Source organism: Oryctolagus cuniculus, chromosome 17 (assembly GCF_051225735.1).
Source record: "Oryctolagus cuniculus isolate XC-2025 breed Fujian yellow rabbit chromosome 17, ASM5122573v1, whole genome shotgun sequence".
Classification (NCBI taxonomy): Eukaryota; Metazoa; Chordata; class Mammalia; order Lagomorpha; family Leporidae; genus Oryctolagus; species Oryctolagus cuniculus.
The window spans coordinates 44574897-44602874 of record NC_142883.1 but is presented as its reverse complement, the minus strand read 5'-3'; the positions used below and the strand labels follow the sequence as shown (position 1 = coordinate 44602874).

The 27978-nt window shown below is 59.1% G+C and overlaps 1 protein-coding gene and 1 long non-coding RNA gene across 22 annotated transcripts in view; one reads left to right on the top strand and one right to left on the bottom strand.

The window, feature by feature from the left end:
- MYO18A (myosin XVIIIA) overlaps positions 1 to 27978 on the top strand; it is a 96305-nt gene that overhangs the window by 29338 nt on the left and 38989 nt on the right. For 6 of the 21 annotated variants that reach the window (XM_051825389.3, XM_051825382.3, XM_051825388.3 and 3 more), the window contains exons 3-12: positions 22198 to 22341; positions 23934 to 24021; positions 24181 to 24287; positions 24374 to 24550; positions 24827 to 25037; positions 25180 to 25322; positions 25883 to 25983; positions 26640 to 26703; positions 26832 to 26976; positions 27258 to 27278. In XM_051825389.3, the coding sequence (XP_051681349.3) occupies positions 22198 to 22341; positions 23934 to 24021; positions 24181 to 24287; positions 24374 to 24550; positions 24827 to 25037; positions 25180 to 25322; positions 25883 to 25983; positions 26640 to 26703; positions 26832 to 26976; positions 27258 to 27278 (1201 nt within the window). Of the gene's footprint in view, positions 1 to 7727; positions 7865 to 14879; positions 15010 to 17162; positions 17222 to 19243; positions 19859 to 21063; positions 21142 to 22197; positions 22342 to 23933; positions 24022 to 24180; positions 24288 to 24373; positions 24551 to 24826; positions 25038 to 25179; positions 25323 to 25882; positions 25984 to 26639; positions 26704 to 26831; positions 26977 to 27257; positions 27279 to 27978 lie in introns of those variants that run through there. The other 15 variants (XM_051825385.3, XM_051825394.3, XM_051825393.3 and 12 more) reach the window with 11 other exon arrangements.
- Positions 6143 to 7801, bottom strand: LOC138846176 (uncharacterized). Its single transcript, XR_016223889.1, has 3 exons — positions 7665 to 7801; positions 6433 to 6659; positions 6143 to 6341 (listed from the first exon to the last, which is right to left on the bottom strand). It is a non-coding gene; the product is annotated as an uncharacterized LOC138846176 (long non-coding RNA).

The window sequence follows — 27978 nt, the reverse complement described above, 5'->3', positions numbered from 1 at the left end:
TTTGGGAGGGTGATGAGCATCTGGACCCAGCCCTGGGCGTGCGCCTTTGGCCACTCCAGGTTTCTTCCCAAGGCTTTGCTCTCCCACTTCAGGATCCACTGGTCATCGCTACCAAGTACAATCTCAAAAAAACGTAAAGATTGGTGCCACATGGAATGCCAGTCACTTTCTGCTGACACTGATTCCATAGAAGAGAAGACATTTCATTACACACATGGGAATTAAGGCTGATTCCCCCAGGAAAGGGGAGGCCCCTGGCCCTGGCCTTTTCTTGGCGGACAGGTGGACTGGCTGGCCGAGGAGCCTCTGCAGAGGTCATGGGACCCCTGGTGGCGCCCACCGCATTGCTGAGGACTGAGGGCTTGAAACAGGACTCACCCCAACCTCTCTAGGTGCACGGTTCACTTAGGGACAGCCCATACCTTGTAGTGCGAGTATCCTGCAGTTAGCACCCATGCAGGGAGATCATGTCCATAGCCATTTTTTTTTTTTTTAATTTTTATTTTTGACAGGCAGAGTAGACAGTGAGAGAAACAGAGAGAAAGGTCTTCCTTTTGCCGTTGGTTCACCCTCCAATGGCCGCCACGGCCGGCGCGATGCGGCCGGCGCACCGCGCTGATCCGATGGCAGGAGCCAGGTGCTTCTCCTGGTCTCCCATGGGGTGCAAGGCCCAAGCACTTGGGCCATCCTCCACTGCACTCCCAGGCCATAGCAGAGAGCTGGCCTGGAAGAGGGGCAACCGGGACAGAATCCGGTGCCCTGACCGGGACTAGAACCTGGTGTGCCAGCGCCGCAAGGCGGCATTTTTTTTTAAAGGCGTTTTGATTTACGGGCACCACAAGGGACCGGTGGGTTGGAGGAGCATTTTCTGTTAAGATATTGAATAGAACTTTATTCTCAGTGTTTTCCAAACTACCCCTTGCTTCTGCTTCAGCCTCCCTGTTCTGCATGGTGGATCGAAGCCTCAGGTCTTTGCTTCCTCTTCCAAAGCCCCACTCCCCCCACTCCTCGTCCCCCCAGCAGCCGCTGAGCCCAGCAGACTCTCCCGTCATCACCCACTTCCCTTTGGCCGTCATTTTGACTTTTGGTGGTCTGTGTGGTCTCCTTCTTGTCCCCCTGTTGGGTCAGCAGCATCATGCCCTCCTGACACCTGCCGCGACTCCCTCTGTCTCCCAGTTGGGGATAGGGGATAGGAGCAGCGGGCCTGGGGTCTGGACCCTGCCGGTTACACTCTGAGCCATGTTAACCTCTGCTTCCCCAGCCACAGGTCCTGTTTCCGGCACCTACCGCTCAGGGCTTTGGGAGGAAGACAGGGAGCCCGGTGCTGCCTCAGTTACTGCCCAGGACGTGGCCTCTCTGTCCGTGGACCACTCCCGACTCTTCCAGCTGCAAGTGACAGAAAGCTCCACGGGGTAGAACTGGCTGTGGCTCAGCTTTACTCGGAAGTTTCAGAGAGACCAGGCCCCAGGCCTTTCCTGTCTCTCAGCTCATCTTCTAGGCTGAGATAAATCATATGGGAAGAGAAGTATGACTGGATTTCAGCAATCCCAAAGCGTGTTCTTGCTGCTGATTGTGTCCCCTGCCCCCATGAACCGGGGAGCCTGGAGTGGGTTCCTCCTGTTGGCCGGCACCATCACATGAGGGTGCAGGACCAGCTCGTAGGCAGCAGAAGCACCCCGGGTCCGCCTGCCTCTCCAGCTTTGGGTCTCATTGCCTTTTTTTTTGATAGGCAGAGTGGACAGTGAGAGAGAGAGAGACAGAGAGAAAGGTCTTCCTTTGCCGTTGGTTCATCCTCCAATGGCCGCTGCGGCCGGCGCACCGCACTGATCCGATGGCAGGAGCCAGGTGCTTCTCCTGGTCTCCCATGGGTGCAGGGCCCAAGCACCTGGGCCATCCTCCACTGCACTCCCTGGCCACAGCAGAGGGCTGGCCTGGAAGAGGGGCAACCGGGACAGAATCCGTCGCCCCGACTGGGACTAGAACCCGGTGTGCCAGCGCCACAAGGTGGAGAATTAGCCTAGTGAGCCGCGGCGCTGGCCTGTCTCATTGCTTTTCTAGCTGTGTCTGTTATGGAGCTCTCCAAAACTGGTTAGAAGAATTGCTGTAGAACCCTTAAATTGAGCCAACCTGCTGACATGCACAAGCTGGTCACAGCACCAGGGCCGGGAACAACATAGGTGTTTGTTGCAAAGCACAGAGCCTGGGACCCAGCAGCCATTGCTTAATTCCTGGGCTCCTAGAGGGGTTAAGGGTAACAGTTTTTGAAGACAGTTGGTCTGTGCTGCTCGTGGCCATCCTTTGGTCAGCAATTTAGCGTGTTCTGGGAATGTTAGTGATGGCAGAGCAGGCCCCCGTCCGTCTGGTGGAAATGCCTTCTTGCTCCGGGCCTGGGGTTCCTGGGAGACCCCTCGAGCAACCTGGACACCAGGATGCTGTCCATGGAGGAGACAAATGACCACCTGAGTCTTGTGTTCAGGGACCCTGTAGCGCCCGGCACCACCCTCAATTCAGTGAGCTGATTTCAGGAAGAGCAGAGGGAGGCTGGGGGTCACGGCCTACCCTTCGTGCAAGCTTAGTGTCCCGCCACCTGTGACGGCCGCACCCCTTGTGCCTGCTTTCTCGGCCTTACTCCACGCTGGCCATGAGCAGCTGATCTGGCCTCCCGTCTGTAATCAGGCCAGATCTCCGCTCTGCACCGGCCCCGCCACGCTGTCCCCACCCCCAGCGCTGGCTCGCCTGAGTTCTAGTGCGCAGTTCTTGTTGCTCCTGTGCCCTCTGCTGCCCCTGTGTGTGTGTTGGGACCAGGGACTGTGTCTCCTCCATGTCGTTTCACTCACTCACGGCTCAAGCATGTACCGGCTGGGCCCGGTGCTGGGTGGGTGCGGGAAACGGATCGCAGCCCCAGGAAGCAAGCGGTCCAGTGCGGGGAGACCAAAGAGCAGGCAAGCGTGGTGCGCCCCACAGCGTCCACTTTGGGGCATTACACAGCACTTCCTCGGTCCTTCTGAGCTTGCTGCCTGGTCAGCTCCCAGCGTAGCTTAGCCGCTCTGCTGCTCCGCCAGCTTGCTGTGGGGGCAGAGCAGTTGAGGCTGTTGCCGCCGTGGGTGTCCTCTTGCTCCCCATTCTGTTCCACCTAGATAATTCTGCTTGCACCCGTTCAGATCGGTTGTTGAAATCCAGTGGATTTGGGTTGACTACCCATTGAGTGCCCAGTGCCGGCAATGGGATAGGGTGCAAAGGAAGCAGGAGATGGCCCCTGCCCTCCCGGGCCAGGCTTGAACATGTGACACAAGTCAGTCACCTCGGGGAGGGGGTGGTGAGGGCACATGTACAGCCAGACTCAGCGCACTCAGCTCTAGGGCTGGGTGAGAGGCCACATGACTGTGTATGCGCACTTTCTTGTAGTTTTACGTGACTACACACAGTGCTTTTGCATAGACAGAGTAGTACAGCCACTCAGACCCCCAGTGGATGTCTGAAGCTGTGGGTAAGGACAAACTCTACGCACACGATGTTTTTTCCTATACATACACACCTGTGATCACATTTAATTTGTAAATTAGACACAGTGGAGCAGGTGTTTGGCCGGTTGGGATACCTGCATCTCCTATCGGAGTGTCTGGGTTTGAGTCCTAGACCCAGTTCCAACTTCCCGCTAACACACACCCTGGGAGGGAGCAGGTGGTGGCTCAAGTGGTTGGGTCCCTGGCGCTCACATGAGACATGGATTGAGTTCCTGGCTCCAAACTTCAGCCTAGCGCAGTCCTGGCCATTGCGGGTGTTTGGGGAGTGAGTCAGAGAATGGTAGTTCTCTCTTTGTCTCTCAACAAAAAATAAAATAAAGCTATGTGAAAATAAGTTAGGCATACTAAGAGGAACAACAATATGAAATAGAGTGCTTATAGCAATAACTGTAACAAGAGTTATGTGAGTGTGGTCTCTGAGCTCTCTCAGTTTACCATATTTCACCTTTTGACTTAAAGGAAGCACCTTATGGCTTCTCCTTGGCACATCCGAGTTGCCAGCATCACTGCTTTTGCACTTTGTGGTCATTTTTTAAAAAAAAAAGGTTTATTTATTTGAAAGGTAGAGTCACAGAGAGAGAGAAGGAGCGGCAAAGACAGAGAGAGGTATCTTTCATCTGCTGTTTCACTCCCCAAATGGCAGCAATGGCCAGGGCTATGCCAGGCGGAAGTCAGGAGCCAGGAGCTTCTTCTGGGTCTCCCACATGGGTGTAGGGGCCCAGGGACTTGGGGCATCCTCTACTGCTTTCCCAGGTGCATTAGCAGGGAGCTGGATTGGAAGAGGAGCAGCTGGGACTCGAACCAGAGCCCACCTGGGATGCCGGTGTTGCAGGCGGCAGCTTTACCAGCTATGCCACAATGCCAGCCCCCATGTACTATCTTTTCTATTCTCACAACCCCAAAAGGAAGGTGTCATACTGCAAAGCAAAAAAGAAAAGAAGTGGAAACTCTAAGAAGTCAGTAAATTTCCCCTAGGTCTGACAGCGAGAAGGAGGCCCAGCTGGGACCCAGACCCTGGCGTGCGTGGCTGTCAAGGCTGTGCTATTTGCACAAGAGCTCCAGGTGGGCCCTGGGTTTCAGAGCCGGTGCTGGAAAGAAAGGAGGGAGGACCTGGCCTGGGGGGCAGCTGGCTTGTAGCTGATGGCCTCGGTGCAGGCAGGCAGAGAGGCTGGGGGGTTGGGGGGCTGAGCTGGCTGTGGGAGTGCCCTCATGGCCCCGGAGCCAGGGCTTGGGCTTCCTGAAGCATGGACCATGCCCTGAGCAGCAGAGGGGCTGCTTGTGGCCAGGTGTGAGGGGAGTGGGCTGCAGGGGCCCAGGTTCTCTGAACACAAGCCCTGCGCTCTGTGTTAGGGGACATGAAACTGGATTGAAATGCTCTCCGTTGGTAATGCCCAACCTCTCAGAGACAGAATGGACAAGGTTCAGTCATCCAATGGAGACGAGGCGTGGTGGCAGGCATCTGGTGCGGATGCTGGGTTCAAGTCCCAGCCCTGCTTCCGATTCCAGCTTCCTACTCATGTGCACCCTGGGAGGCAGCAGGTGATGGCTCAAGGACTTGGGTCCCTGCCATCTACCTGGAAACCAGGTGGAGCTCCTGGCTTAGGGCTAACCCAGGCCTGGCCATTGCAGGCACTTCAGGAGTGAGCTAGTAAATGAAAGATCTGTGTGTGTCTATCTGTCTCTGTCTCTGCCTTCCAAATTAAAAAAAAAAAAAAATTTTTTAAATGAAAAAGCAAGGCGTCGAGGGTAGGCATGTGGTTACTAAGAAACCAGTAGACTGCAGATAGAGCGATGCCTTGGTCACCCACAAGTCCCCTTCCTGGGCACGGCTGGGTGGGTGGCCATGGGCCTGGGAAGCCCGCAGGCAGCTACAGTAGAGGACACGGAGTCTTCCTGGGAAACAGGCCCTCTGTGTGCAGGAAGACCTGCAAGCTCGCGGAGCTCCCGCTCCTTCTGCCTCGGCCGCTCTTGGAGCAGACCTGGCTGTCGGGCTCTCCAGCCTGTGGCAGAAATAGCATGCTAGAAGGAAACGGGACAGGCGTGCCGACAGGTGGAGTGACAGAGTGACAGCTGACGGCCCGACGGCGTGGGGCCAGAAACCAAAAAGCAGATAAACGGCCACAAAGGGTGTCAGGCCTTCCATATATGGGGACGTGTGAGGTGTCGGGGTGACTGTGGTGCCTCGGACGGGGCTGGTGCCCTTTGAGAGAGGCGTGGGGTGTCAGTGGGGCAGGGCACAGGCTGCTGGGAGGCGTCACGGGGGCAGCAGGTGGGGGCAAGCGCTTCAGCGCAGGATGGAGGGGAAGTGGGTTAGGTGCGAGAAGGCACACCCAGAGTTTGAAGTCCTTCAGATGAATTCAGAGTGTTTCACTTAAAAAATAAAGAGTATACAAAATGCTTGTTATTATGTTCATGATTGTCAAAGTAGTAGAACTTAGAAGACTACTTACAATAGAAAATACTGTCTTTAAGGGGATGGGCTTCAGGTACCTGGAAATTGTGACAACGATGCCTCTCCTGTCCTCCTAATGATCCAGATGGATACGAACTGTTAACATTTTATGGAAAACCAACATACTGGCACTATTCTTAGAGCTTTGCATGGACTAATTCCTGTATTATTATTTTTAAGATTTATTTTATTTGAAAGGGAGAGGGACAGAGAGAGGGAAAGAGATCTTCCACTTGCTGGTTCATTCCCCAGATGCCTGCAATAATCAGAGCTGAGCCAGAACGAAGCCAGGAGCCTGGAAATCAACCCACGTGGGTGACAGGGTGAGCAGATCCCGGCTGCTTCCTGGGGTGCACAGCAGGAAGCTGGAATTGGGAGCGGAGCCAGGCCATGAACCCAGGGACTCTGACAGGGGATGTGGTCACGCCGAGGGGTCCTAAGCGCTGGGACAAGCACCTGTGCCGTCACTGTTTTCAAGTCCCTCAGGGTTCCAGTGAGCTGCTGCAGTTGGCACCTTTACGCTGAGAAGGCCGTGGGGATGCGGAGACCTGCGCCACCGCCCACAGCCCGGTGGGGCCAGGTCATCTGCTCTGGGAAGGCGGAGGCTCGAGCGCCGGGTCCACAGTGTGGGGTGGGAGGGGAGCTGGCTTCGGTTCTCTCGGGCAGTGCTGACCCGTCTTTTCCTGGAAAAAGTAGTACGCATTCAGGACGCACTGGTTCTTAGAGCTGGCCAGGGCCCAGGAGCCCAGGGTCCCTGCCAGCCTGGACACAAGCGAGCTCGGCCCCAGGGCTTCCTAGCTCCGCCCCACCCCACCCTTTTTCTTTTCCTCGAGGGAGGCAGTGACAGGTTCCTTCCTTCTCCTGTGGTGCTGACAGCTTCCGATTCTTGCAGGTCCTGTCTTTTGGCTCCTTCCCATCCTGCTCCCAGCTGTTTTTTCCAGCCTGCCCGGGGTTCCCAGCCCCGGCCTGGGTGTCCATGGTGCTAACGGCAGGCCAGGCCAGGAGGTGTCTCCAAGATGAGCGCTGGCTCTTCACTGGCAGCCGATGCTCACTGGCTTCTGTCTGCAGGGCTGCGGCCCACCCACCCCGCCCTCCGTGTCCGCACAGTGCCTGGCTGGTGTGCTGGGGGGAGAGGGGGCAGTTGATTCTCTGCATGATCACTGTGTGCTTACGACAGCGAGGCGGGGACAGTGGCCTCTGACAGAGTGTGTGGGCTGCGCTCCCGCTGGACTCCACGGGACCCTGCTCTGTGGCTGCGGTTTGGGCACAGTGTGGAGGGGCCCCTGTGTGTTGTACTGGATGTGACGTTAGGGGCCGTCTCGGCCTCTGCCACAGTAATCAGATGGCTGGAGCAGGCCTGTGATTTATGTGTTCCCAAGAACGCCGGGCAGCGATGGAGTGTTCATGTGTGCTGGGGTGTGTGCGTCCGCCACGCTTGTCTCTGTCTTGGCCTGTGGGGCCGGGGGCTGCTGGTCTCAAATTCCCCTGCTATTTTTAGGGACCATATCAGCCCAGCTGTCGGGGAGTTTGGGTGTGTGTCAGTAGAAAAGTCCACCCCCCTTGTCCCTTTCCCTGACCCTCCCACACCGCCTGCCCCCACCCCGTGCCCTTACTGCAAGAGCCTACTCCTCCCTGCCAGCCCCCCCCCACACACACACACTCTGTGTCCCCCTCTCCACCCTGCGTACCTGGTCCCCGCCGCTCTCCTCCAGGCGCTGGCGCTCTGCACCGGCTCCTGCCGGGGTCCTGCCGCTCTGGCAGCGGGAGGGGCCTCGGCGAGGGCGGTGCCCGGGGCGGGGCTGCGGCTGGCCGAGCTATTTTGAGCTCTAACGGAGCAGCAGCAAGAGGAGACTCCTTGCTCTGGGCTGCTCTGAGCCAGGCCATGCGGGTGAGTGTCCCTCTGACCCCCACCCCGGAAATGTCCCCTGCTCATGCTGTTTCCTGATTTAGGGAAGGAGGGGCCTTTGTGTTTTTTTACCCCAGATGTGGCTGGAGTGGGTAGGGAGGAAGGGGTGGGGCTGCTTGGGGCTCCTCCGGGAGCCTCTTGGTGGGAAGGGGAGTACCCAGCCCCTCCAAGCCCCTCAGAGGAGGAGGCGGGTCCTGGGTCTCCTGTGCCTGATACATAACTTGAGGAGCTTGGGAGGGGGCACTGCCTTGTACACCTGGGTTTCCTGGGTGGCACCCGCTCCCCTGCCTTATAGGCTGTAGTGCCTGGGAGGCCTTCATTTCTTGGAACACCGTTTTCTTCCCAAGCCTGCAGCCCAGCACCCCCGGGCCCTGGGAAGTCTTGTCCCTGGGTTGTGTTGCTGCTGTTAGTGTCCCCACCCCCTCTTCCTCTTGCCAGACAGGGGAGACGGGCTTGAGACAGGAGGGTCCTAGCTCACTGCCCCAGCATGGCCTCCTCCGTTGCTGTGCGTGGGGCACTCGGATGGGACACAGATGGCACCCGGGGCTGCCCTGGCTGTCCGTGAGTCTCTTTTTCAGTAGCGATTACTCCGGAGAAGTAAGTTCCTTTAAAAAGAAAGTGAAGAGAGACATAGCTGCCTCCCAGATCATTCCACACCCTCCCCCCAACCCCTCCCGGCCACCAAGGGTAAGGTTTTCAGTTGTGTCAGCACTTGGCAGAGTGCAGGCTGGCTTGGAGCGGAGGTGCATCAGGAGCCCAAGATGTGAGTGTCTGTGTCTCCCCTGTGCCCAGGGATTGCCCCACCCTGGCCCTAAAACTGGCTCCAGTGCCAAGGTGCCTGAGGGCAGAGTGGCTGGGCAGAGAGCTCTCGCCCTGAGAGGTGGGTGCTTCCTAGCTGGCTTCACGCCCCACCCACCCCAGTTTCCAGGCCACTGGCACCGGACAGGTCACAGATTCAGGGCTCTGCACTACGATGGCCAGGCGGATGGCAGGGAGCCCTACAGTGGGGTGGTGAGGGTCCCCAAGGAAGAGGGGCCTCCGGCAGGCCTGGCCGTTGGAGGAAACCCGGGCCCTTCTGTAACTGCAATGGCAGCAGGAAGCCGTCCCAGTGCACCTGCTTCCTCCGGGCAGACCGGCAGTGACAGCAGGCACTCACTGCTTTCTGTTCCGCCCTGGGGCGGGGAGGGCCCTGGCTGGGGGCTGGACCGTGGGGCTGGGGTGACCATGCCAAACTCTGCTCCTTCCTCCACTGGCCACTCCCTGCAGCGCTCCCCTTCCTGTCTGTGCAGCACATCAGGTCAGGGGTGGAGGGGAGCTGTGGCCTGGCAACCCCAGCCGTGGAAGAACAGCAGTGCAGGTGGATGGGGGCAGGGCTGGCCTCCGTCCCTTAAGGTGGGCCTTGGAGGTTCTGGCTGGAGGGCAGGCCAGGGCGTGAATCCTGGATCTGCCACCCGCGGCTGCGGGCCCGGGTGAGTCACTAGCCCTCCAGAGCCGTCTTTTGCTCACCTGTGAGCAGGAGTCAGGGACGTTGCAAGGCCCAAAGGGGAGAGTGCAAGTGGCAGGTTCAACCTCGCGCCGTGGTAAGTGCTCAGAAAAGAGCTGCTGTGACTGGCCACTGTGACTGTTCCTCCCTGCCCCCCCCGCCCCCCATAGCTGAGACAGCTGGCCCCAAGCTGGGCTGCACAGGGAAAAGGCTCCCTGGGAGCTGCCCCCTGGGCCTAGAATGGGAAAGAAGAGAGTGGGGAGAGGAGAAGCCGAGGAGAGGAGCGGTGGCAGAGGGAGAGGCTGAGCTTTCCCAGGGCCTTCTCAGAATTACCTGCTCCTCTTGGGTTCACAGCATGCAAGTGTGAGCACTTGGGCCTCTCTGCACGTGTCCCTGCCTAAGGGGCGGCCTGTCGGGGTGTTGTCCTCTGAGGGGCCCAGAGGAAGGTTAAGGAGGGAAGTTGGCCCTGGTGGGTGCTTTGGGGATGACAGAGACGGGGTACACGGTCCGCAGCCTGGTTCCTGGGCTTTTCCTCTTTGCTAACAAAATGCTTCCAGCTATTACTTCCTTGGCGATTTCTTCTTTTATTGACTATTTAGCAATCTTTACAATAAAAATAAGCAGTAAGTAACAAACACATAACAAAATGGATGCCAACTGTCTCCATTGTGTCTAATTCACACAATTTACAAGATTATTATGAGCACCATTTGCATACCGTTTAGATTCCAGTCTTTCTGATGATGTCATTTGATGTGGAATTTTCCATATGGTTGCATTGTCCATGAGTTTGTATAACAAGTGTTGAGCTGATGTACCGTGGTTTACCTAACTGTTCCCCAATTCTAGGCATTTGGGTTCTGTCCAGTTTGGAGCTATCATCTAGATACACCCATAAAAAAAATCTTTGCCTGGGTTTGCAGGTATTTTTCTTTCTTTCTTCAAGTGCACGCATCAGAGGCCCATTCCTGAGGCTGGGATGGCCACACCGGAGGATGCTGCATTTTGTGGCTATCGTTGATCCTGCAGAGAGCTGCTAAGCACTTTGAAAGTGTCCTTGCCCTCCCTCTAGACCCGCGGCATTGAGTTTGCTATCTATTGTTGCTAAATTTAGAGATTACACCCGCTTTGTAGTGCACCCTCAGGGATCTGGCCGCGGCAGGCTTGCTGTCCACAGTTTGCAGCTGCGAGGAGAGACCAGCTGGGAACGGGAGGACTGTGCAGAGGACCCCTGCTCTGGCACTCGCCGTGCAGCCAACCGTCTCGGCTTCTGAACCCGGGAAGCGGGAGGATTAGATGAGGAGACAAGTGGGGAGGGCCTCTCCCCGTGGCTGCTCTCCCTAGTATTCCCCGAGTGGTGGTTGCTCTTCCTTCCTCTCAAGGGAAGGGGGCGGCGGTGCCACCGAGGGAGGAGGTGCTCAGAGCCTCAGCACGGCCCATGATCGTGGCAGGGTCTCCCTTTGCAAGTCCAGAAACCCCATTTGGGAAGTTGCCCACTTGTAGGCACCACACCGTCAGCCCTGGCTTGACTCGACCCCTCCCACTGAGCCTTGGCACTGGTCAAGTGTGCCGTGCAGGTGTGGCCACTAGAGATGACTCCATCCCCAGGGTGCCTGCTTGCTTAGCCCACCAGGAACCATGGGCCAGTCGTTTTGCTGCACAGGCCCTGGGGTGACCAGCTTGGGCTCAAACCCTAGTTCCACTACTCAGTAGCTCTGTGACTTCTTTCCTTCCTGAATCTTTTCCCCTCAGCGGTAAAATGGGAATAGTAATAGTTCCCATGGCTTGGGATCCTTGTAAGATGTTATCTAGAAAATCAGCATTAAGTACCATGTCCGGGCCCGGCTTGTTGTAAGCATTCTAGCTTCAGTAATTACAGTTGTTGGAAATGGCTGGACTCTCTGGAGTGGACACTGGCAGGGAGGAGAGGCTGTGGCCCTGGGCCCTCGGCTGCACAGACCATTAGTCCCCAGTGCTGGGGTTGGCTGTAGCAGAGACATGGCTGCCATCTTGGGAGCTCTTCCCTGTAGTGTATTGGGTAAAGATGGCTTGCTCTTTTTCTTTTGTTTTCAACTTTTTAAAAATTTATTTTTAAAATTTTTGGGGATAATTTTTTTTAAAGATTTATTTTTATTTATTTGAAAAAAACAGTTACAGGGAGAGGTAGAGACAGAGAGAGAAGTCTTCCATCTGCTGGTTCACTCTCCAAATGGCCGCAATGGCCAGAGCTGAGCCAATCTGAAGTCAGGAGCCAGGAGCTTCTTCCGGGTCTCCCAGGAGGGTACAGGGGGCTTGTGCCATCTTCCACTGCCTTCCCAGGCCACAGCAGAGAGCTGGATTGGAAGAGGAGCAGCTAGGACTAGAACCAGCATCTATACTGGATGTCGGATGTTGGCGCTCCAGGCCAGGGCTTTAACCCACTGCGGGGGCCCGGGGTGGGGTGGGGGGCAGATATAACACTTTTAATTTACATTATAATCAAAGGCTTAATGGCTCCACTAAATAAGGAGTTTAACAATTAAAAAGTAAAAAGACTGTAGTCCATTGGGAAGATAGGCAAGGGCTATAAACAATTATCCAATGAAAAGAAGTTCAACTTCACTCGTATAAAGTAAATTTTAAAGTAGTCACACAAGGCCGAGTGACAGAGAGAGACTCTTTGATCTGCTGGTTCACTCCCCAAATGGCCACAATGGCCAGGGCTGGGCCATGTAGAAGCCAGGAGCCTGGAATTCCATCCAGGTCTCCTTCGTAGGTGGCAGGGGCCCAAGTGCTTGAGCTGCTGCCACCCAGAGTGCATTAGCAGGGAGCTGGGTGGGAAGTGGAGCAGCTGAGACTCAAACCAGGACTCTGATATAAGATGCTGGCGACGCAGGCAGCAGCTTAACCCACTGAGCCGTGACACCGGCCCTGATAGCTTGCTCTTGATCCTCAGCAAATCTTGGTTAAAATCTAGTGATAAGGAAGAGAAGGAAAATATCCGGGCGGTTCTACACAGAAGCTGCAGAGAGAATTTGCTCTGGGGAGAAGCCCAAATTCGTACTGAGAGTGGTGCTGGTGCGGGGCGCCTGACGCAGAAGAGCAGGGCAGCTGTGGGTGGCCAGCGTCCTTCCTGCACAGTCAGAAAGCTGAGCAAGAGATCACAGAGCAAATGCGTTCATGCAGCACTTTAAAAAAAAAAAAAAAAGGTTTCTTTGTTTGAAAGGCAGAGTTAGAGGGAGAAACAGAGACAGAGACAGAGATCTGCTATCTACAGGTTCACTCCCCCGATGACCATAATACCAAGGGCTGGACCAGGCTGAAGCCAAGAGTCTGGAACTCCATCCAGGTCTTCCACACGGGTGGCAGAGGCCCAAGCACTTGGGCTATCCTCTGCTGCTTTCCCAGAAGCATTAGCAGGGAGCTGGATCAGAAGTGGAGCAGCTGGGACTTGAAATAGCGCTCATATGGGATGAGTCACAGGCGGTGGCTTCACCCACTACACTGCAGCGCTGGCGCTTCCTTTAACAAACGTAACATCACTGGCAGACTGAATAATGAAACGGAAGTCAACAAGGCAAATTAAAAATAACTGATCGAGGAGCCAGCGTTTGTGACCCGGCATCTCAGGTGGGCACTGGCTTGAGTCTTGCCTGTTCCACTTCCTTTTTTGTTTTTCCCCCCCAAATAAACATAGTTAACCCAGTCACACCCCGTGTTTAAAAGAGCAGAGGAAGGGAATCCTCTTTAACAGTGGAATAAGAAGAGCTTTTCTCAAGGCCACCTAGGATGCCTGAAAGCACTGGCTGGAAAGGGTTCCTGCTCTACTTCCGATCCAGCTGCCTGCTGATTTGCCTGGGAGAGCAGTGGAAGATGGCCCAACTGCTTGGGGACCTGGAAGAAACTCCTGGCTCCTGGCTTCTGCCTGGCCTGGTCCTGTTTTGGCCATCTGGGGAATGAACCAGCAGATGGAAGAGCTCTCTCTCTCTGTCTATTCCTCTTTTTTGGTAACACTTTAAAATAAAATAAATAAACCTTTAAAAACTTCATTGGAAACAAAAATCATCAAATTTCTAAACTATAAATCCATTATGAGCAGTTAGAAGAATGAACCAAGAGTGACCATTTGTGTCCTGGGGCCATGCCGTGGCGTAGCAGGTCAAGCTGCCTACAATTCTGGCATCCCATGTGGGCACCGGTTTGTGTCCCAGCTGCTCCACTTCTGATCCACCTCCTTGATAATGGTCCGGAAGAGCAGTGGGGGACAGCCCAAGTGTTTGGGCCCCTGCTACCCATGTGGGAGACCTGGAAGAAGCTCCTGGCTCCTGGCTTCAGCCTGGCCCAATCCTAGCCATTGCAGCTGTCTGGGGAGTAAAGCAGTAGATGGAAGATCAATCTCTCTCTCTCTCCAACTCTTTCAAACAATACATAAATCTTTAAAACAAAAAGAAGAAGAAAGATGCCTGTTTTCCACTTCGAAGAGCCTGGATTCCATTAACCCAGCTCATGGGAGGCAGCAGTGGTGGCTCAAATGACTGGGTTCTCACCACCCACTTTGGAGACCTGGATTGAGTTTCTGGCTCCCAGCTTTAGCCTCAGCTCCACTCTGGATGTCACTTGCATTTAGGAAGTGAACCAGTGGATGGGAATGCTTGCTCTCTCTGTGTTTGAAAAGAAAAAAGAAAAAAAAAAAACCAAACACTTGTTTTTAAAAGATTTATTTATTTTGTTTGAAAGTCAAAGTTATACACAGTGAAGGAAAAGCAGAGAGAGAGAGGTCTTCCATCCTTTGGTTCACTCCTCAATTGGCCACAGCGGCTGGAGCTGCACTGATCCAAAGCCAGGAGCCAGGAGCTTCTTCCGGGTCTCCCATGTGGGTGCAGGGGCCCAAGGACTTGGGCCATCTTCTACTGATTTCCCAGGCTATAGCGGAGAGCTGGATTGGAAGTGGAGCAGTTGGGACTCGAACCAGCGCCCATATGGGCTGATGGCACTGCAGGTGGTAGCTCTACCCACTAAGCCACAGCGCCAGCCCCACCGAACACTTTTTAAATGAACCAGTTCTTCATTTCCACTGAATTTAAGGCCAAGGCCTCTCCATGGACAGAGGCAGAGTCCCCTTGCTGGGGGTCAGGAGGCCCATGTGGGACAGCTTTGCTCTTCCCCAGGCCTCTGGCCCTGGCAGGTGACTGGGCTGCCGGTGGACAGCAGAGCTGCTGGGTGAGGGGAGCAGTCCTCAGCTCTGCTCCTGGCCTGCAGCCCCACTCCCTGGTTCTTGTGTGGAGGGCCCATGTGCCTCTGCCCACAGCGTGCCCGGGGGCCGTGCCTGGAAAGGACTTCCACTGTTTTCTGGACTGGTCCAGCCCAGAGAGGCCCAGAGAGGTCACGGGGCTTATTCAGGGGTGCATGGCCTCCAAGGGCAGGCAGGAAGCTCTGTGCTCTGTGCCCTCCTTCTTCTCTCTGCCCCTCCTGTAACCTTGCCTTCTCCGTTCCTTCCCACCTTTCTCCTTGTCACCTCAGTGTCTGTCTCAGCAGGTCCTGGCCTTTAGGAAGACCCCGAGTTCCTGAGAGACCCTGTCCCCCCGTTCCTTCTCTGGCCCAGGGTGCCAGGCTACCTTTGGCGCCATGGCCTTCTCGTCAAGGTTCGCCTTCTGGGAGCAAAAGGAAAGTTGGATTTCAGAGTCTTTATGTTTTCCCCGCGTCTGGCATGATGTGGCTGCGGCAGGAGACGGGCTCGTGGGCGGGGGAGCTTTGGGCTGGAGATGGATGGGGCCTGTGTGTGTGCTTGGGGGTGCTGGAGAATGGGGGCTGGTGAACTCACTCCTCTGCCCTCATGGGCTCCCACGCTGAGTCACGCATGCTCCTCCCCGAGCGCCACCACAGTAACCTGAGCCGCCTTTTGTCCCTCTGATGCCCCTGCAGGCTCACCCTGCACACCCCTCCTGCCCGCCAGGCTGCTCTGACTCACTCCCCGGATTGCGGGCTGCTCTGGAGGGGCTGCTAGGAACCACTTGGCCCTGAGGCCTCTAGCAGAAGAGTCTGGATCTGAGGTGGGCAGGGGAGAAGGGACCAGGGCAGTCAAGCCAGCTGCCCGCTGGGTCCAGAGGGTGACCCAGGCTGCAGCAGCCCTGGGCGGGCCCCTGTGCCTGTGCACAGTCCCCGGCCAGGCCCTGAGCTCCAACCCCCCAGAGCCCATGGGGCAGGGGAGGGGCCGGTGAGTCAGCCTGAGGCTAAATCCAGAGCTGAGCTCAGAGCTGGGCCTGTTGTCCCAGACACTTTGGGGGGTAGCTGGGGTTTGCCCCAGTGCCTCGCAAGGACCGGACATTTGGGGTCCCGTTTGGAGACTGAAGGACATGGATTGGACTTGAATCTGGGCCGTTCCCAGCCCATGCCGCAGCGAGTGCGTCTGTGTGGCTTGTGAATTGCTCTTCCTCTAACCTGTGTGTCTGGAGCTAACGCATGTTGTGAACCCCCATGGGTGGCCCCGGCGGGGACAGCCGGTGCAGACCTCCCCTGTCATCCCGCCAGTCCCTCTGTTCCCCTTGTCTGCTGCAGTCCTATCTGGTGAATATTTACCATGGCGGTGACAGAAGCTGAGCTGATGGGCAAAGCAGCCCAGCCCCTTGCTGGCCAGTGCCCCAGGCACTGGTAATTGGAGCTCAGAATTTCCCATGGACCCTGGTTAAAAATAGAGAATCCCCCAGGTGGATAATGGAAATGATTCTGGATGTTTCCAAAGATCTTCTCCTTTAGGAATCCAAGATTTCTCCTGTGCCTACTCCATCACACCAGGAGAGAAAGGCCTGCTGACAATGGGGTGGGAACCCCACCCCATTTATTTCTATTCTTCAAGAATAGAAATAAAGCCCCCCAGGACTGCCAGTGCTTTGGGGGCAGAGATGCTGGTGAGGGGAAGAGGAGGGCCCTCTGAGCTGGGGGGAGCTGAAGACCCCTGAGAGCCCCTACGTCGTCATGGGACCCTTTTCCTGACAAGTTACGGGGTCTGCTACTTCCCTGACTCGGTTCCTCCCTCTGACTCTGGATGGCCAGCTTGGGGCCCCAGGCGTCTCTCCTTCCACAGCCCGCCCCCCGCTGGGGTTTCCTCCCTGCACTGTGTGGTTGGCAGTTCCACGGGCCTCCTGAATGCCGCTGGTGCCCCACTTCCTGCCTCCAGCCAGAGCTCAGCTGTGGGCGGGAGCGGGGAGCTGGGCCTCTCAGGCTCCCAGCAAGGGAAACCCACATGGGGCCTGGAAGCAGGGCCAGGCCAGTGCCAGCCTGATGGGGGCCACCTGTCCCCTCTACGCCAACGTCTGCGGGCCCAGAGGGCACCCATGCTGGGCTTATTAAAAGAACGCATTTTTCATGAACTCTTTCAGGACCCCTCATATGCATGGGTTTCAGATTTTTTTTTTTTTTTTTTTGCACTAAGATAAAGGTCTTTCTGTTTCATTTCCCATACGCTCTGTTTGAGCTATGAACGACCTGTAGTGTAGCATGATTGAACTAGCTGGATCTTTCTTCCTGCCATAATTTCGCTAGTGGCTGGGCCTCCTGAGACAACCCCAGTGGGCGAGGTGCCAGGTCACGGGGGCCAGGGGATGGGGCTTTCACCCCCGCAGAGACTCCATCCTTGAAGTCTCTGTGGACAGATCTAGTCCAGGGTGGACCAGCTCTTGCCCCGGTCCCGTAGCCACTGAAGACTTGGGAGCTCTTCCTCTTCAGGAAGCCAAGGCCCCTTGTGTGTTTTCTCCCTGCCCCTCGAGTGCTGTCTGCCAGCCCTGACCTGCCAGTGACTCCTTTGTCGTCTGCTCCCCCAGGTTAAAGAGGAGGACAAGATTCTGCCAAAGCCTGGCCCCCTTGGCAAGGAGGAAGGGGCTGTAAGTGGTTCTCCGAGACTGTGTGTGTGTGTGTGTGTGTGTGTCTCCCTGTCCTGGTGCGGTGGGCTCACCCCTGTCCCCACCAGCCCCAGGCTCACCTGCCAGGGGCTCTCCCGATGTGGCGTGGCTGGAAGGAACACCAGTACAGGGGCAGCAAGTGCAGCGTGGCAGTACCGGCCTGGGGCGTGTGAAGGTGCTCTGGGGACCCTCTGCGGTTGCCCACCCTTAGTTGTGGTTCCTGAGCCCTTTGCGGGCTGAGTGACAGCTGCTGGGACTCTTCAGCCTGCCCTGGTGGCGTAAGACAAGGGCACGGAGGATCTCCCTGCAGCTGCCACCCTCCCTTCCAGGACCCCGTCAGCTGCTCGGTGCCCGTGACCTGGAGCAGCCTGCAGCTGTCACTGCGCTCAGGAGTGGGCCTTGACTAAAGCTGGACTTTTAAGGCAAATGAGGAGATCTAGTTCCTGGATAGCCGAGTCTAGAAGTGTGTAGTTGGAGAACTGCCACTGGTGTAGGGGCTGGCCGTGCCCAGGGCTCTGAGGCAGGGCCGGGTCACAAAACAGATCGGCGCTTCTGAGCCCCACAAGGTGCCTGTTGCAGTCCCCCCACCCCACTCCCGCTTCCTTGGATAATTTGATTGGTCAGGCACCGTGGCCTCCTTCTCGTGTGTACACAGTCCTGCAGGGCCTGAGATGGCAAAGGCCAAGTCTGAGACACGCTGGGGAGGGATGAGTGCGCTATGTGGCAATGATGTACAAAGTGCCTGGAAGAGTGGCACGTATTAGGTGCTGTGTGTAAGTGCCACCAGCTACTGTCACTGTCATCATCCTCACTGGGGGAATGGGAGGAAGGAGGGGACAGCGGCCGGCTCTGCATTGCCCTGGCGTGCCAGTGAGAACGCGTGGCCAGAGGTCCAGGAAGAGGCACTGTGAGGCCTCCCCTGGACTCAGCTCTGCTCAGGGGATGGGGCGACCTCTCCCAGATCCAAACAGGCGTGAGCAGTCTCCCTCCATGGAGCCTGGTGCCCAGGCATGCTGGCTGTGCCCTAGCAACGCCCCTCAGTGAGTGGCAGGTCACTGCTGCCTGGCTAGCGAGGAGCCCCAGGGTGACCTAGTGCCCCTCAGGCTACATGGCTGGAAACCTGCCCTGCCATTCGCCAGCCTGGCCTCCCCCGTGGCCATCCCTGGGGACCGTCCCTGGCAGCGTGTCGGGGAAGGAAGGGCAGCAGGTGGAGTGGCTCCAAGCTCCTGCGTGCCCACACACCGAGAGGCTGGCTGAGCCTGGAGCCCCACTCTAGGGCAGAGGGGAGCCATGGGCTGCAGCTGCCTCTTCTGCTGCCCGTCGTTCCATCTGTAGGGCCCTAAATGCTCGAGAGGTTTGCAGGGGGAGCACTGCAAAGAGCCTGGCTGAGACAGGAGGCTGCGGTGGGCGCTTCCTGGCCCATCAGCCCGGGTCTCTGCTGCTTGTGAGAGTGTAGGTGAGGGGAGGACACAGAGGCAGAGCCCAGGAGCTAGGGGGAAGCTGGGGGTGTCTCGGGGCCAGGAGGCGCTACCTGACCGCTGCTTTCTTCTGATGGGCAGGCTCCAGATCTGACTGTCGGAGCGAACGATGGGGAGAGCAGGGCGCGTGCAGGCAGGAAGCCCCGGAGCCATGGGAATGGGCTGTCTGCCCTCTCCCCATGACCTGGGCTGTGTTTGGGCTTCAAGAGAGTGGGCTTGCCGAGAAGGGAGCTTGCTTGCCACGCTGACATCACGCCAGTGATCTGGGTTGCCTCACGGGCCCTGGACACTCTGTGCTGGCATCGCACAGTCCCGTGCTGAGCCTGGGGATAGACAGCAGGTGGCGACTACCTGGTTGTGCACCTTCAGCTAGAAGGCGCAAAGCAGCCTCTGGGGTAAACTCTTAGCTCTGTGTGTTGTCTGGTGGGTGATGAAAGAGGCCCTGCCCTGCGACTTCCTCCACGCGTGGGGCGGGCAGGGCTGTGGGCTCAGATGCTAATGTCTCCCTGTATCTGTGTGACCTTAGCCAGAGGGCAGCTCCAAGGACGGCACAGGCGCAGCTAAGAGTCCTCAGCCCCCGACCAGCCCGGGGCCCTCCGAGACTCCCCAGAGAACTAAGAGCCCCACAGCGGCCCTTGCCATGAACGGGCCGGGGGCTGCCTCAGCAGAGGGCCCAGGTGAGGAGGCGCAGGGCCTGTCCCGGAAGCGGGTGGCGAATGCAGTGAGGAAGGTGGTGAGCAAGGTGCTGCCCGGCGAGGAGCCCGGGAGTGCCAAGGAGCCTCCGGGCAGAGGGGTCAAGTCCCCTGAGCACCCAGCTCGAGGCAAGAAGGGAGAGAAGACAGCCCCTGGCCCCAAGTCGCCGCCGCCGCCACCGCCTCCCCCTCCCCCTCCCCCGGCCCCGTCCAAGTCTGAAGCAAAGAAGGAGACTGCCAAGGATGAGCTCTCCGTGGGCCTGCGGAGCCTGATGTCTCGGGGCAAAGGCAAGGACCACAAACCCCGCAGCAAGCAGTCTCCTGGGAAGGGGGAGAATCCTCCCAGCCAGGAGCCGGGCTCCCCGGTGCCGCCGGCAGACTCAGCCCCGAAGTCGAACCTCCCCGGAGAGGCGCAGCCCAAGTCACCGGCCCCTGGCATCCAGCAGGAGGTACTCGAGTGTGCCACTAACCTCCCGTGTGACACCCCCCACACACCTCGCTTGAGGGCCAGGCACCTCCCTCCAAGCCTCTGCCGCAAATCCCGCATGACGGAGAGGTTGGCTCATGCCGTGTGGCATCGGCTGGGGCTGCATGGCTTCCCTTACCTGAGTGCCAGCTCCTGGGGTGCCATGGGAACTGCTAACCAGCATGCTGCTGGCCTGTGACACTTGCCATGGGATTCAGGGCCTGGTCCCCAGCCACACGGTGGCAGCACAAGGCCCCAGAGCCCAAGCTGAGGATCAGAGTCTTAGCAGATCAGTGCTGAGGTAGAAAGCCAATGGTGTTGGTTCCTGCTGCATGGCCTGGGCCCACGTCCCCAGCTACTCGCCCCTGTGGGACCTCAGCAGGGTCTTCTCTGAAGCCCTTGGGGCTAGAAGTACTTTGGAAGTTAGTGACTGATGTAATATAGAGTGTCATAGCGTGCGCAGCGAGCAGCAACCTGTAACAAACACATTCGTGTCTCTAAAGCAAAACCTATGCAAATGCACACTGCGTGGGAACAGAGGAAAAACAGCTTTTGCCTCCAAAATAGTTAAGAGAAAATGCTTTGTTTGGGGGCTGCTGTGAGGATTTTGGAGTTGTAACTGAGGGCAGTACTTGTTTTGAAGGGTTGCTGCAAAGATTAGAAACCACATGCCTGGTGCTGCAAGCCCAGCCCCTGGCGGCCCCTCCTGAGCCCCAGAGTTCCTGGGGTCCTCCTGGTGCCCCATCTTCAACACTGCAGCTTCCCCCAGCCCTCCTGGCTCACAGTGGGCACCCGGGAAGAGGCAGGGCGGGAGCCAGCGGTCAGCCCCTAGGAGAACCTGCAGGTAGCCAGGGAGTGTTGCGTGTCTGTCCCTGGACCGGCTGCCAGCCCCCTCTGGCTCCCCTGTCCCTCCTCCTTGCACTGGAGTTGGGGACTGAGACATGTCATGAGCTGGAACCCAGCCACTGTCGCCTGGGCCTGGGGCAGGAGTGAGAAGGGTGAGGGGGAAAACCAGGCCGTTTGGCACTCAAGGTGGTTAGGACAGACTCCCAGGCCCCGTTCCTCGTTCCTCACCACCTGGCTTGCTCCCCGCTCTGGCACTGGGTCTCAGTGACCTCCTGGGCTGCGATCCCAGCACGCTGAGCCCCCTGCTCCCTGCGCCGGGACTCATGGTGGTTTGACCTTTAGGCGGAAGCTGCCCCAGAGGCCCTGCTGACCCCCGCCGAGGAGGCCCACCGGCGGCTTGAGAGGATCTTCACAGCTTCTGTAATGCACCTGTCGTGTGTGTGTTCTCAGTCCCCGGCCCTCCTCTCTGGAGGCTGGTGGCTGGGCTGTGTGTGCGTGTGTGCAGGAAAGCCTGACTGTGGGGGGAGGCTCATGGCGATCCCTGGGCCCCTCACTTGGCCTGTGTCTGTGGAGGGTCTCCTTCCAGAGAGCCCCCAGCCCTGCACACAGGGGAAACAGAGCCCTCTTGCTTGGGGATCCAGGCTCCTTCTCTGGCCCTGCTCTCATACCTCAAGGGCAAGTCTTGGTGCCAGGGCCTGGTGGGCTGCGAGGCAGGGAGCTGATGCACCCCGTGTTTGTTGCCCAGGCCCTCAGGGCTCATGTGGGACCTATTACAAGCTTCAAGGCCTGGCTGGATCCCCCTCTGCCTCCCAAAGGCCTTGGAGGGCGCAGGTGGCGACCAGGAGGCCAGGGCTGGCCATCGGGCTGCTTGCGGTCCCTCGGCTCTTGGGCAGTTGGCAGCCGGCTCCACATGATAACCTCCGCTGGCTGTGGGGTCAGAGTGCCTCCTGGGGGTGGTGCAGGGTGCAGTGGGGCTTTGAGGGAGGGGTCCTGGACTTGGGCTGCTGGTGGCCTTTGGCTGTGAGTGGTGCCGGGGTGGAGTGGCACCCTTGGGCAGGTGTTTGGTGGCCAGGGACAGCTCTGTGCCGATGTTTGGTGACTGTGGGAGAGCTATGCTGAGAAGTGCCCTGGAGCTAAAGCAGGAGGCTCCCAAGGGGCCTGATGGGTAGAGGGAAAACGAGCCTGGTTCAGAATGGACAGCATGGCCAGCCCGGAAGAGCCGGGCTAGAGGCAGAGGAGCCGACTCCAGCCCTGGCCGGAGTGAATGGCATGCAGGAGCCTCTCCTGAGAGGCTGGGTGCTCACAAGAGCCTCTTCACCTCCCTGCTCTGGCCTCTCCTCTCCTCTCCTCTCGGCCAGCTCTCAGTCCTGGCACTGAACACCCCCGGCGCTGGCTGAAGGGGACAACCAGCGGTGTGCTTGTCTTCACCCCTCTTCTCTCTCTCTTTCTCTCTCTCTCTCTTTTTGCTGCTGGTAGCTGGACCCTGAGGCTGCCTCTCCCGCCCACAGCCAGGTAGGGTGCTCCCGGCCCACTCCAGAGCCCTCTGCTTCTTCTGGTGACCGCCCACCGGCCCTGGCCTGTGCCTGGGCTGGCATCTGCGCCCGGGCCTCGTGCTGGAGTGTAAGGCCTCCTTCCTCTGCAGGCTCCCTCCTTGTGTCTGGCGCCCACCCCCACCCCCCCACCCCGCCCTGGAAGGCCTTCTGGAGCGTCCCTGTTCAAGTGGGCCTCTGTGTACCTGGTTCTCAGCCGCTGGAGCCCCAGGTTGAGGCCAAGTCCCTGCCTCATCCCCAGCCCAGGCCTGAGGATGAGATAGTCTCTGTCTCCACCTCCTGGCCAGTGTGAGAATCCCACGTTTGGATTCCCTCTCGTGGAGTTAGTTACCGGGCTGTGGTTCTGTGATGTCACCTTGTTTGTGAGCCCCAAACACATGGCCACAAGAGCATCCCCAGTCACACACTCTGAAAGAGCACTGTACTGGTTTTTCAAATGAAGCTGCATTTCTTTGAATGCAGCATGTTCTTATTTAACAAACCAAAATGTTGGCAGCTGCCCAGGGACCACATTGCTGAAGGCTGCTTTCCCGGGGCCCGTGATAGGCAGAGGGCTGGGAGGCGCTGGTGTAGCGGAGCCCTCATCCAGGGGTGGGCGGGGCAGGCCCAGCCCGAGAGGGATTTATCTGTGGCCAGGAGGTCGGAATCCAGCTTGGGAGTGCAACCTTGGTCTGTTTCTTTCGACTCCAAGAAATGGGACCCAGAGCACACTTGTTGTGTTGTCTCCCCTTCTCCCCTCGCCTCGCCCAGGGTCAGCATCAGAAAGCAGCATCTGGGCCCTGGCCTTGACCTTCACTGAGGAAGGGACGCCTGTGGGGAGGGACTCTCAGGGACCCTCGGAGAGCATGGGGCAGCACTGGTCTCGGGGTGGGGCACTGGTTACCTTCTGCTGCTTTGTCCACACACAACAAGGGGAGCTGATGGGCTGTGGGAAGCGGGCCCTCTCTTGTCCTGCCTCTGCTGGCACCGGCTCTCCCCAGCTCGAGTGTCCTGCTTATAGGGGTGCTGGGTTTGATAGCCCTACAACCTGGCAGTGCCTGTACCCACCCCGCCGTGCCCATCTGTGTGGCATCAAGTCCTTGCCTGTGTTTGACAGCTGCCTCGCCCGTGTATCTGGCCATGCTGCCTCCTGCCCTTGTGTAGCTCTGTGTGACGGCCGCCTCCTGACCTGGGCCCTCTGCTGACCGTGACATGGAGGAGGATCCAGGAGGCTGTCGTCTGCTCCTGGGCAGGCCAGGGCACTCAGGGCCTGCCTCTCATCCCACAGCCCCAGGGAGTCAGCTGTCCCTTGGGTCTTGGTGAACAGGCCCTGTCGTTTGCAGGAAGGGAGAAGCTGGGCCTGGCAAGTCCCAGTTGCTGTGGCCTGGGCTCAGGCAGGAGAGAGAGGTGGCTCGAGGCAGAGCCTGGATGTTCGCTCTCCTGGGGCCTACCCTCTCCCTGGCACCTGCTCCCTGGGGGCCCCGTTTTCCCGTCTGCAGGGCTCCTCGGAAGCCACCATCGCCTCCTGGCTCCCCCAGCCTCTTTCCCTGACATCTCGGATGTCCCCGCGTTCCGTGTGTGCCACCTCCCTGTCAGCCTCTCCCAGTGGCTCCTCCTGCAGCCCTTCCCCTCTCTCCTGCTCTTCCAGAGCAGGGTCTCACTCTGTGCCCCCCTCTCTGGCAGGCGAAGACTGAAGAGCAGATCGCAGCCGAGGAGGCCTGGTGTGAGACGGAGAAAGTGTGGCTGGCCCATAAGGACGGCTTCTCGCTGGGTGAGTCTCGGGGCCGGGCCACTGCTCCCTGGGACTCTGGCCTCGGGGCCGGGTCGGGGCTGGGGGTGAGCAGGGAGAGGCTGACAGTGTGGCTGCTGGGAGGAGGTGGGACCACGAAGCTCCCCAGGTCTGTACCCAGCTGAGGTCCCTGCCCTGCAGCCACTCAGCTCAGATCAGAGGAGCTCAGCCTGCCGGAGGGGAAGGTGCGTGTGAAGCTGGACCACGATGGCACTGTGTTGGACGTGGACGAGGATGACGTAGAGAAGGTTCGCAGGAGGCCGCCGGAGGTGGGCCGGGCTGGGCACCCCTGCCCCTGCGTCTCCATTACCCACCTGCTGGTCCTGTCACACAGGCAAATGCTCCCTCCTGCGACCGGCTGGAAGATCTGGCCTCGCTGGTGTACCTCAATGAGTCCAGCGTGCTGCACACTCTGCGCCAGCGCTACGGCGCCAGCCTGCTGCACACTTACGCCGGCCCCAGCCTGCTCGTCCTCAGCCCCCGTGGGGCCCCCACCGTGTACTCTGAGAAGGTGCTGACCCCAGGGCCCCACCCTGCCTGGCACCTGCCCTGCCCTTTTGACTTCTGCTGGGCTCCTGGCCACTTGCCCCTTTGACCTTGGGAAGAGGGGTCACTTCCAGAGATAGGGGGCGGAAGGACCTCCTCACTCGTAATGGAGTCCAGGAGTGGGCAGGTGTCTGCGTTTCCAGGACGGCCCCAGCCTCAGAGTCCCTGAGCGGCCCTGGGGTAACACTGCAGACAGGTGTGGACCCGGGGCTGAGTTAAGAGCCTCCCTCTCTTGCCCAAGGTGATGCATATGTTCAAGGGGTGTCGGCGGGAGGACATGGCACCCCACATCTACGCCGTGGCCCAGGCGGCGTACAGGGCGATGCTGATGAGCCGTCAGGACCAGTCCATCATCCTGCTGGGCAGCAGCGGCAGTGGCAAGACCACCAGCTGCCAGCACCTGGTGCAATACCTGGCCACCATCGCGGGCAGCGGGAGCAAGGTGTTTTCTGGTGAGGCAGGGACACCCAGGATGAGGAGGAGGGGGCGGGCTGGGGGCCCCTCCGAGACACGGGCTCTGTCTCTCCCCGGCCTCTCCGTCTGCTGGACACGTCTGGCTCCTGGCCTCCCTGACCCGCGGCCCGTGTCCTGCAGTGGAGAAGTGGCAGGCTCTGTACACCCTCCTGGAAGCCTTCGGGAACTGCCCCACCAGCATGAACAGCAATGCCACGCGCTTCTCCCAGATCCTGTCCCTGGACTTTGACCAGGCTGGCCAAGTGGCCTCGGCCTCCATCCAGGTGAGGGGCACACCCAGGCCTCGGGGTAGCAGGGGAGGGGCTGTCCTAGGGAGCAGGCTCTTCCCTGGGCTTTTGCCCCAGCACAAGGTGTCTGGGCACTGCCCATTGCCCCCGCTGCTCCGCTCTCCATGGCTCCTGCATGGGGCCCGGCTCAGCTTCTTGCCCTACTTCTCCCCCACCCCAACCCTGCCCACTGCTGGGGTGCTGGCAGCACCCACTTTCTCAGACTCACGCTCACTGCCTTCCTTCTCTCGGGCTGCTCCTGCCCCGCAGCAGCCAGCCTGGCCGTGAGGTGAGGCCCAGCCAAGGCCACCTCCTGCCCAAGCTGGAGCGCTCGGCACAGGCTCCCAGCTCCCGGCTCCTAGGAAGGCTGTCCTTGGGGATCTGGGCAGGCGCTAGGAACCCCTCTGTGAGCTGGGCTGTCATTTCCCACCTGGCTCTGGTTTCTACCCTGTCTGGTCTGGGGAGGCCTGGCCTTTGGGCGAGACAGGCTGCTGGCCACCAGGGCCTGGCTCCCAGCGACCGGCACCGCCCACCTCACTCCTCCATCCATGCCACAGACGATGCTTCTGGAGAAGCTGCGCGTGGCCCGACGCCCCTCCAGTGAGGCCACGTTCAATGTCTTCTACTACCTGCTGGCCTGTGGGGACAGCACCCTCAGGTGAGATGGGGCAGAGGGGACACGGAAGGTTCTCTAGCCTCTAGTCTGTGAACTGGGACCGCTTGTTGGCTGTGTGTCTGAGCCAGGCCCAAGCCCTGGTGATGAGAGAGACATGGCCCAGGAGGAATGAGACGTGGCCCAGGAACTTCCTGGCTCCGGGTACCAGGGCCTGGCTGTGCGGGAGGAGCATCCTTCTGTGTTCCTGGGGCTGGGGTCTGGCGGGGCGGGGTGGGGTGCTCCCCCACTTGCCTGTAGCCCCACAGCTTGCATGGGGCTGAGCTGGTCTCCGAGTCCACACTGGCCCTCCCTGCCTGCAGTGGGCTGCCCCCCACTCTCTCCCCCTGCTGTGCTCGCCCCAGGCCGCCACCCCTCCCACCCACCTGTAGCAGAGCTTAGCCCGGCCCCTGTCCTGGCTTCCCTCCCCCTCAGGCAGGTTCCCTGCGCCCCATGTGGGGCTCTGGCTAGAGGGAGGCCCGCGCTCTGACCAGGCACCCAGGCCAACTAGCAAGGGTGGCAGCAGCTGGCCTGGCGGTCAGGGATGACAGGTGGACACAGCTCGGGGTCTGGAAGCAGAGTTTACCCGTTTGTGCCCTGGGAAGGATCCGGTCTTGGCCTAAGGCCCAAGCGCCGTGCTGATGCCTCGGTTGTACCCCTAGGACAGAGCTCCACCTGAACCACTTGGCTGAGAACAACGTGTTTGGGATTGTGCCGCTGGCCAAGGTGAGGGGCCTGGGGAGCCTGGGGAGGCAGCCTGTGGTGCCCTGGGGGTGGCTGCACTTGAGCCCGGCCCTCCCCGGGAGGAACTGCCCCTCCGAGGTGCAGAGCCGCGTCCCCCGCTGTCCCCGCAGCCCGAGGAGAAGCAGAAGGCAGCTCAGCAGTTCAGCAAGCTGCAGACGGCCATGAAGGTGTTGGGCATCTCCGCCGACGAGCAGAAGGCCTGCTGGCTCATCCTGGCTGCCGTCTACCACCTGGGGGCCGCAGGCGCCACCAAAGGTTAGCCCAGCGAGTGTCCCGCGCTGGCCCATCCCCCGGCCACCCAGCACAGCCTCGGCTGGGACAATTGGCCCTCCGCCGCCTGTGCCCCCTCTTGGCCTCCCTGGTCAGAGCACAAGGCTGCCAATGACCATGACAGCCCCAGGCCTGGCCTGAGCTGGCAGCGACTGGGCACACTGGGAGGGGCGGGGAGGGTGAGGCCGCGGGGGCTGGGAGGAGACATGGGCACTGTCTTGGGCCCTCCCCTGCAATAACTCGACTTCTTGTTCCCTTCCTGACAGAAGCCCCTGAGGAGCCAGCGGGTAACCGACCGTGGCCCGCCCTGGGGTGTCGGGGCTGCCTGGCCCTGTCTTGGTGCTTGCCCTGGGCTCTCTCTGGGGGTGCTGGGCTTCTTCTCTTCCGGCCGCTGGGACTGATCTGGGGAGAAGCCCAGGGCTGAGCGTGGAAGGGGAGCCTCTTAGCTGGGGGGCTTCTCTAAGGCCCAGGAGTAGCTGCTGCTTCTCCTGCCTGTTTTGCACTGGGGTCCTGGAGCCTGTTGGGGTGCCCTCCCTGGGGCTTAGGTGGGATGGAGGTGCTTGCCCCTGGGGCTCCCTGAGGCCTGTCTTCCTGTGGCATCTTCCACTGGTATCAGCTTCTCTTCCTCTCGCACATCAGGGTGGCAGCCACTAGAGGGCAGCAGGCACCGCATAATGAATGGGCTGCCGCTGGGGCACTGGTGCTGGGGCTTGGGAATGACTGGGTGTGGTGGGGCCTGGAAGAGCCCCGTGGTTCCCCACCCAGCTTGCCCTCCATGGTGGCGTTTTGAGCACATCTTCTTGGCTTGGCTTTCTCGGGGCTGCAAAGGGGCTGGGCTGCAGAGCAGGAAGCCTGTGGTGGTGCGTAGAGGGTTGGCCTTGTGATGCCAGCAGGTGGCATCCCTGGCAAGCAGTTGTGGTAGAAGTGTCCCCAGGCTGCAGGGGAGGTGGGCAGGCGGTGTCTTGTGACAGCCTGGGTTTCCCCTGC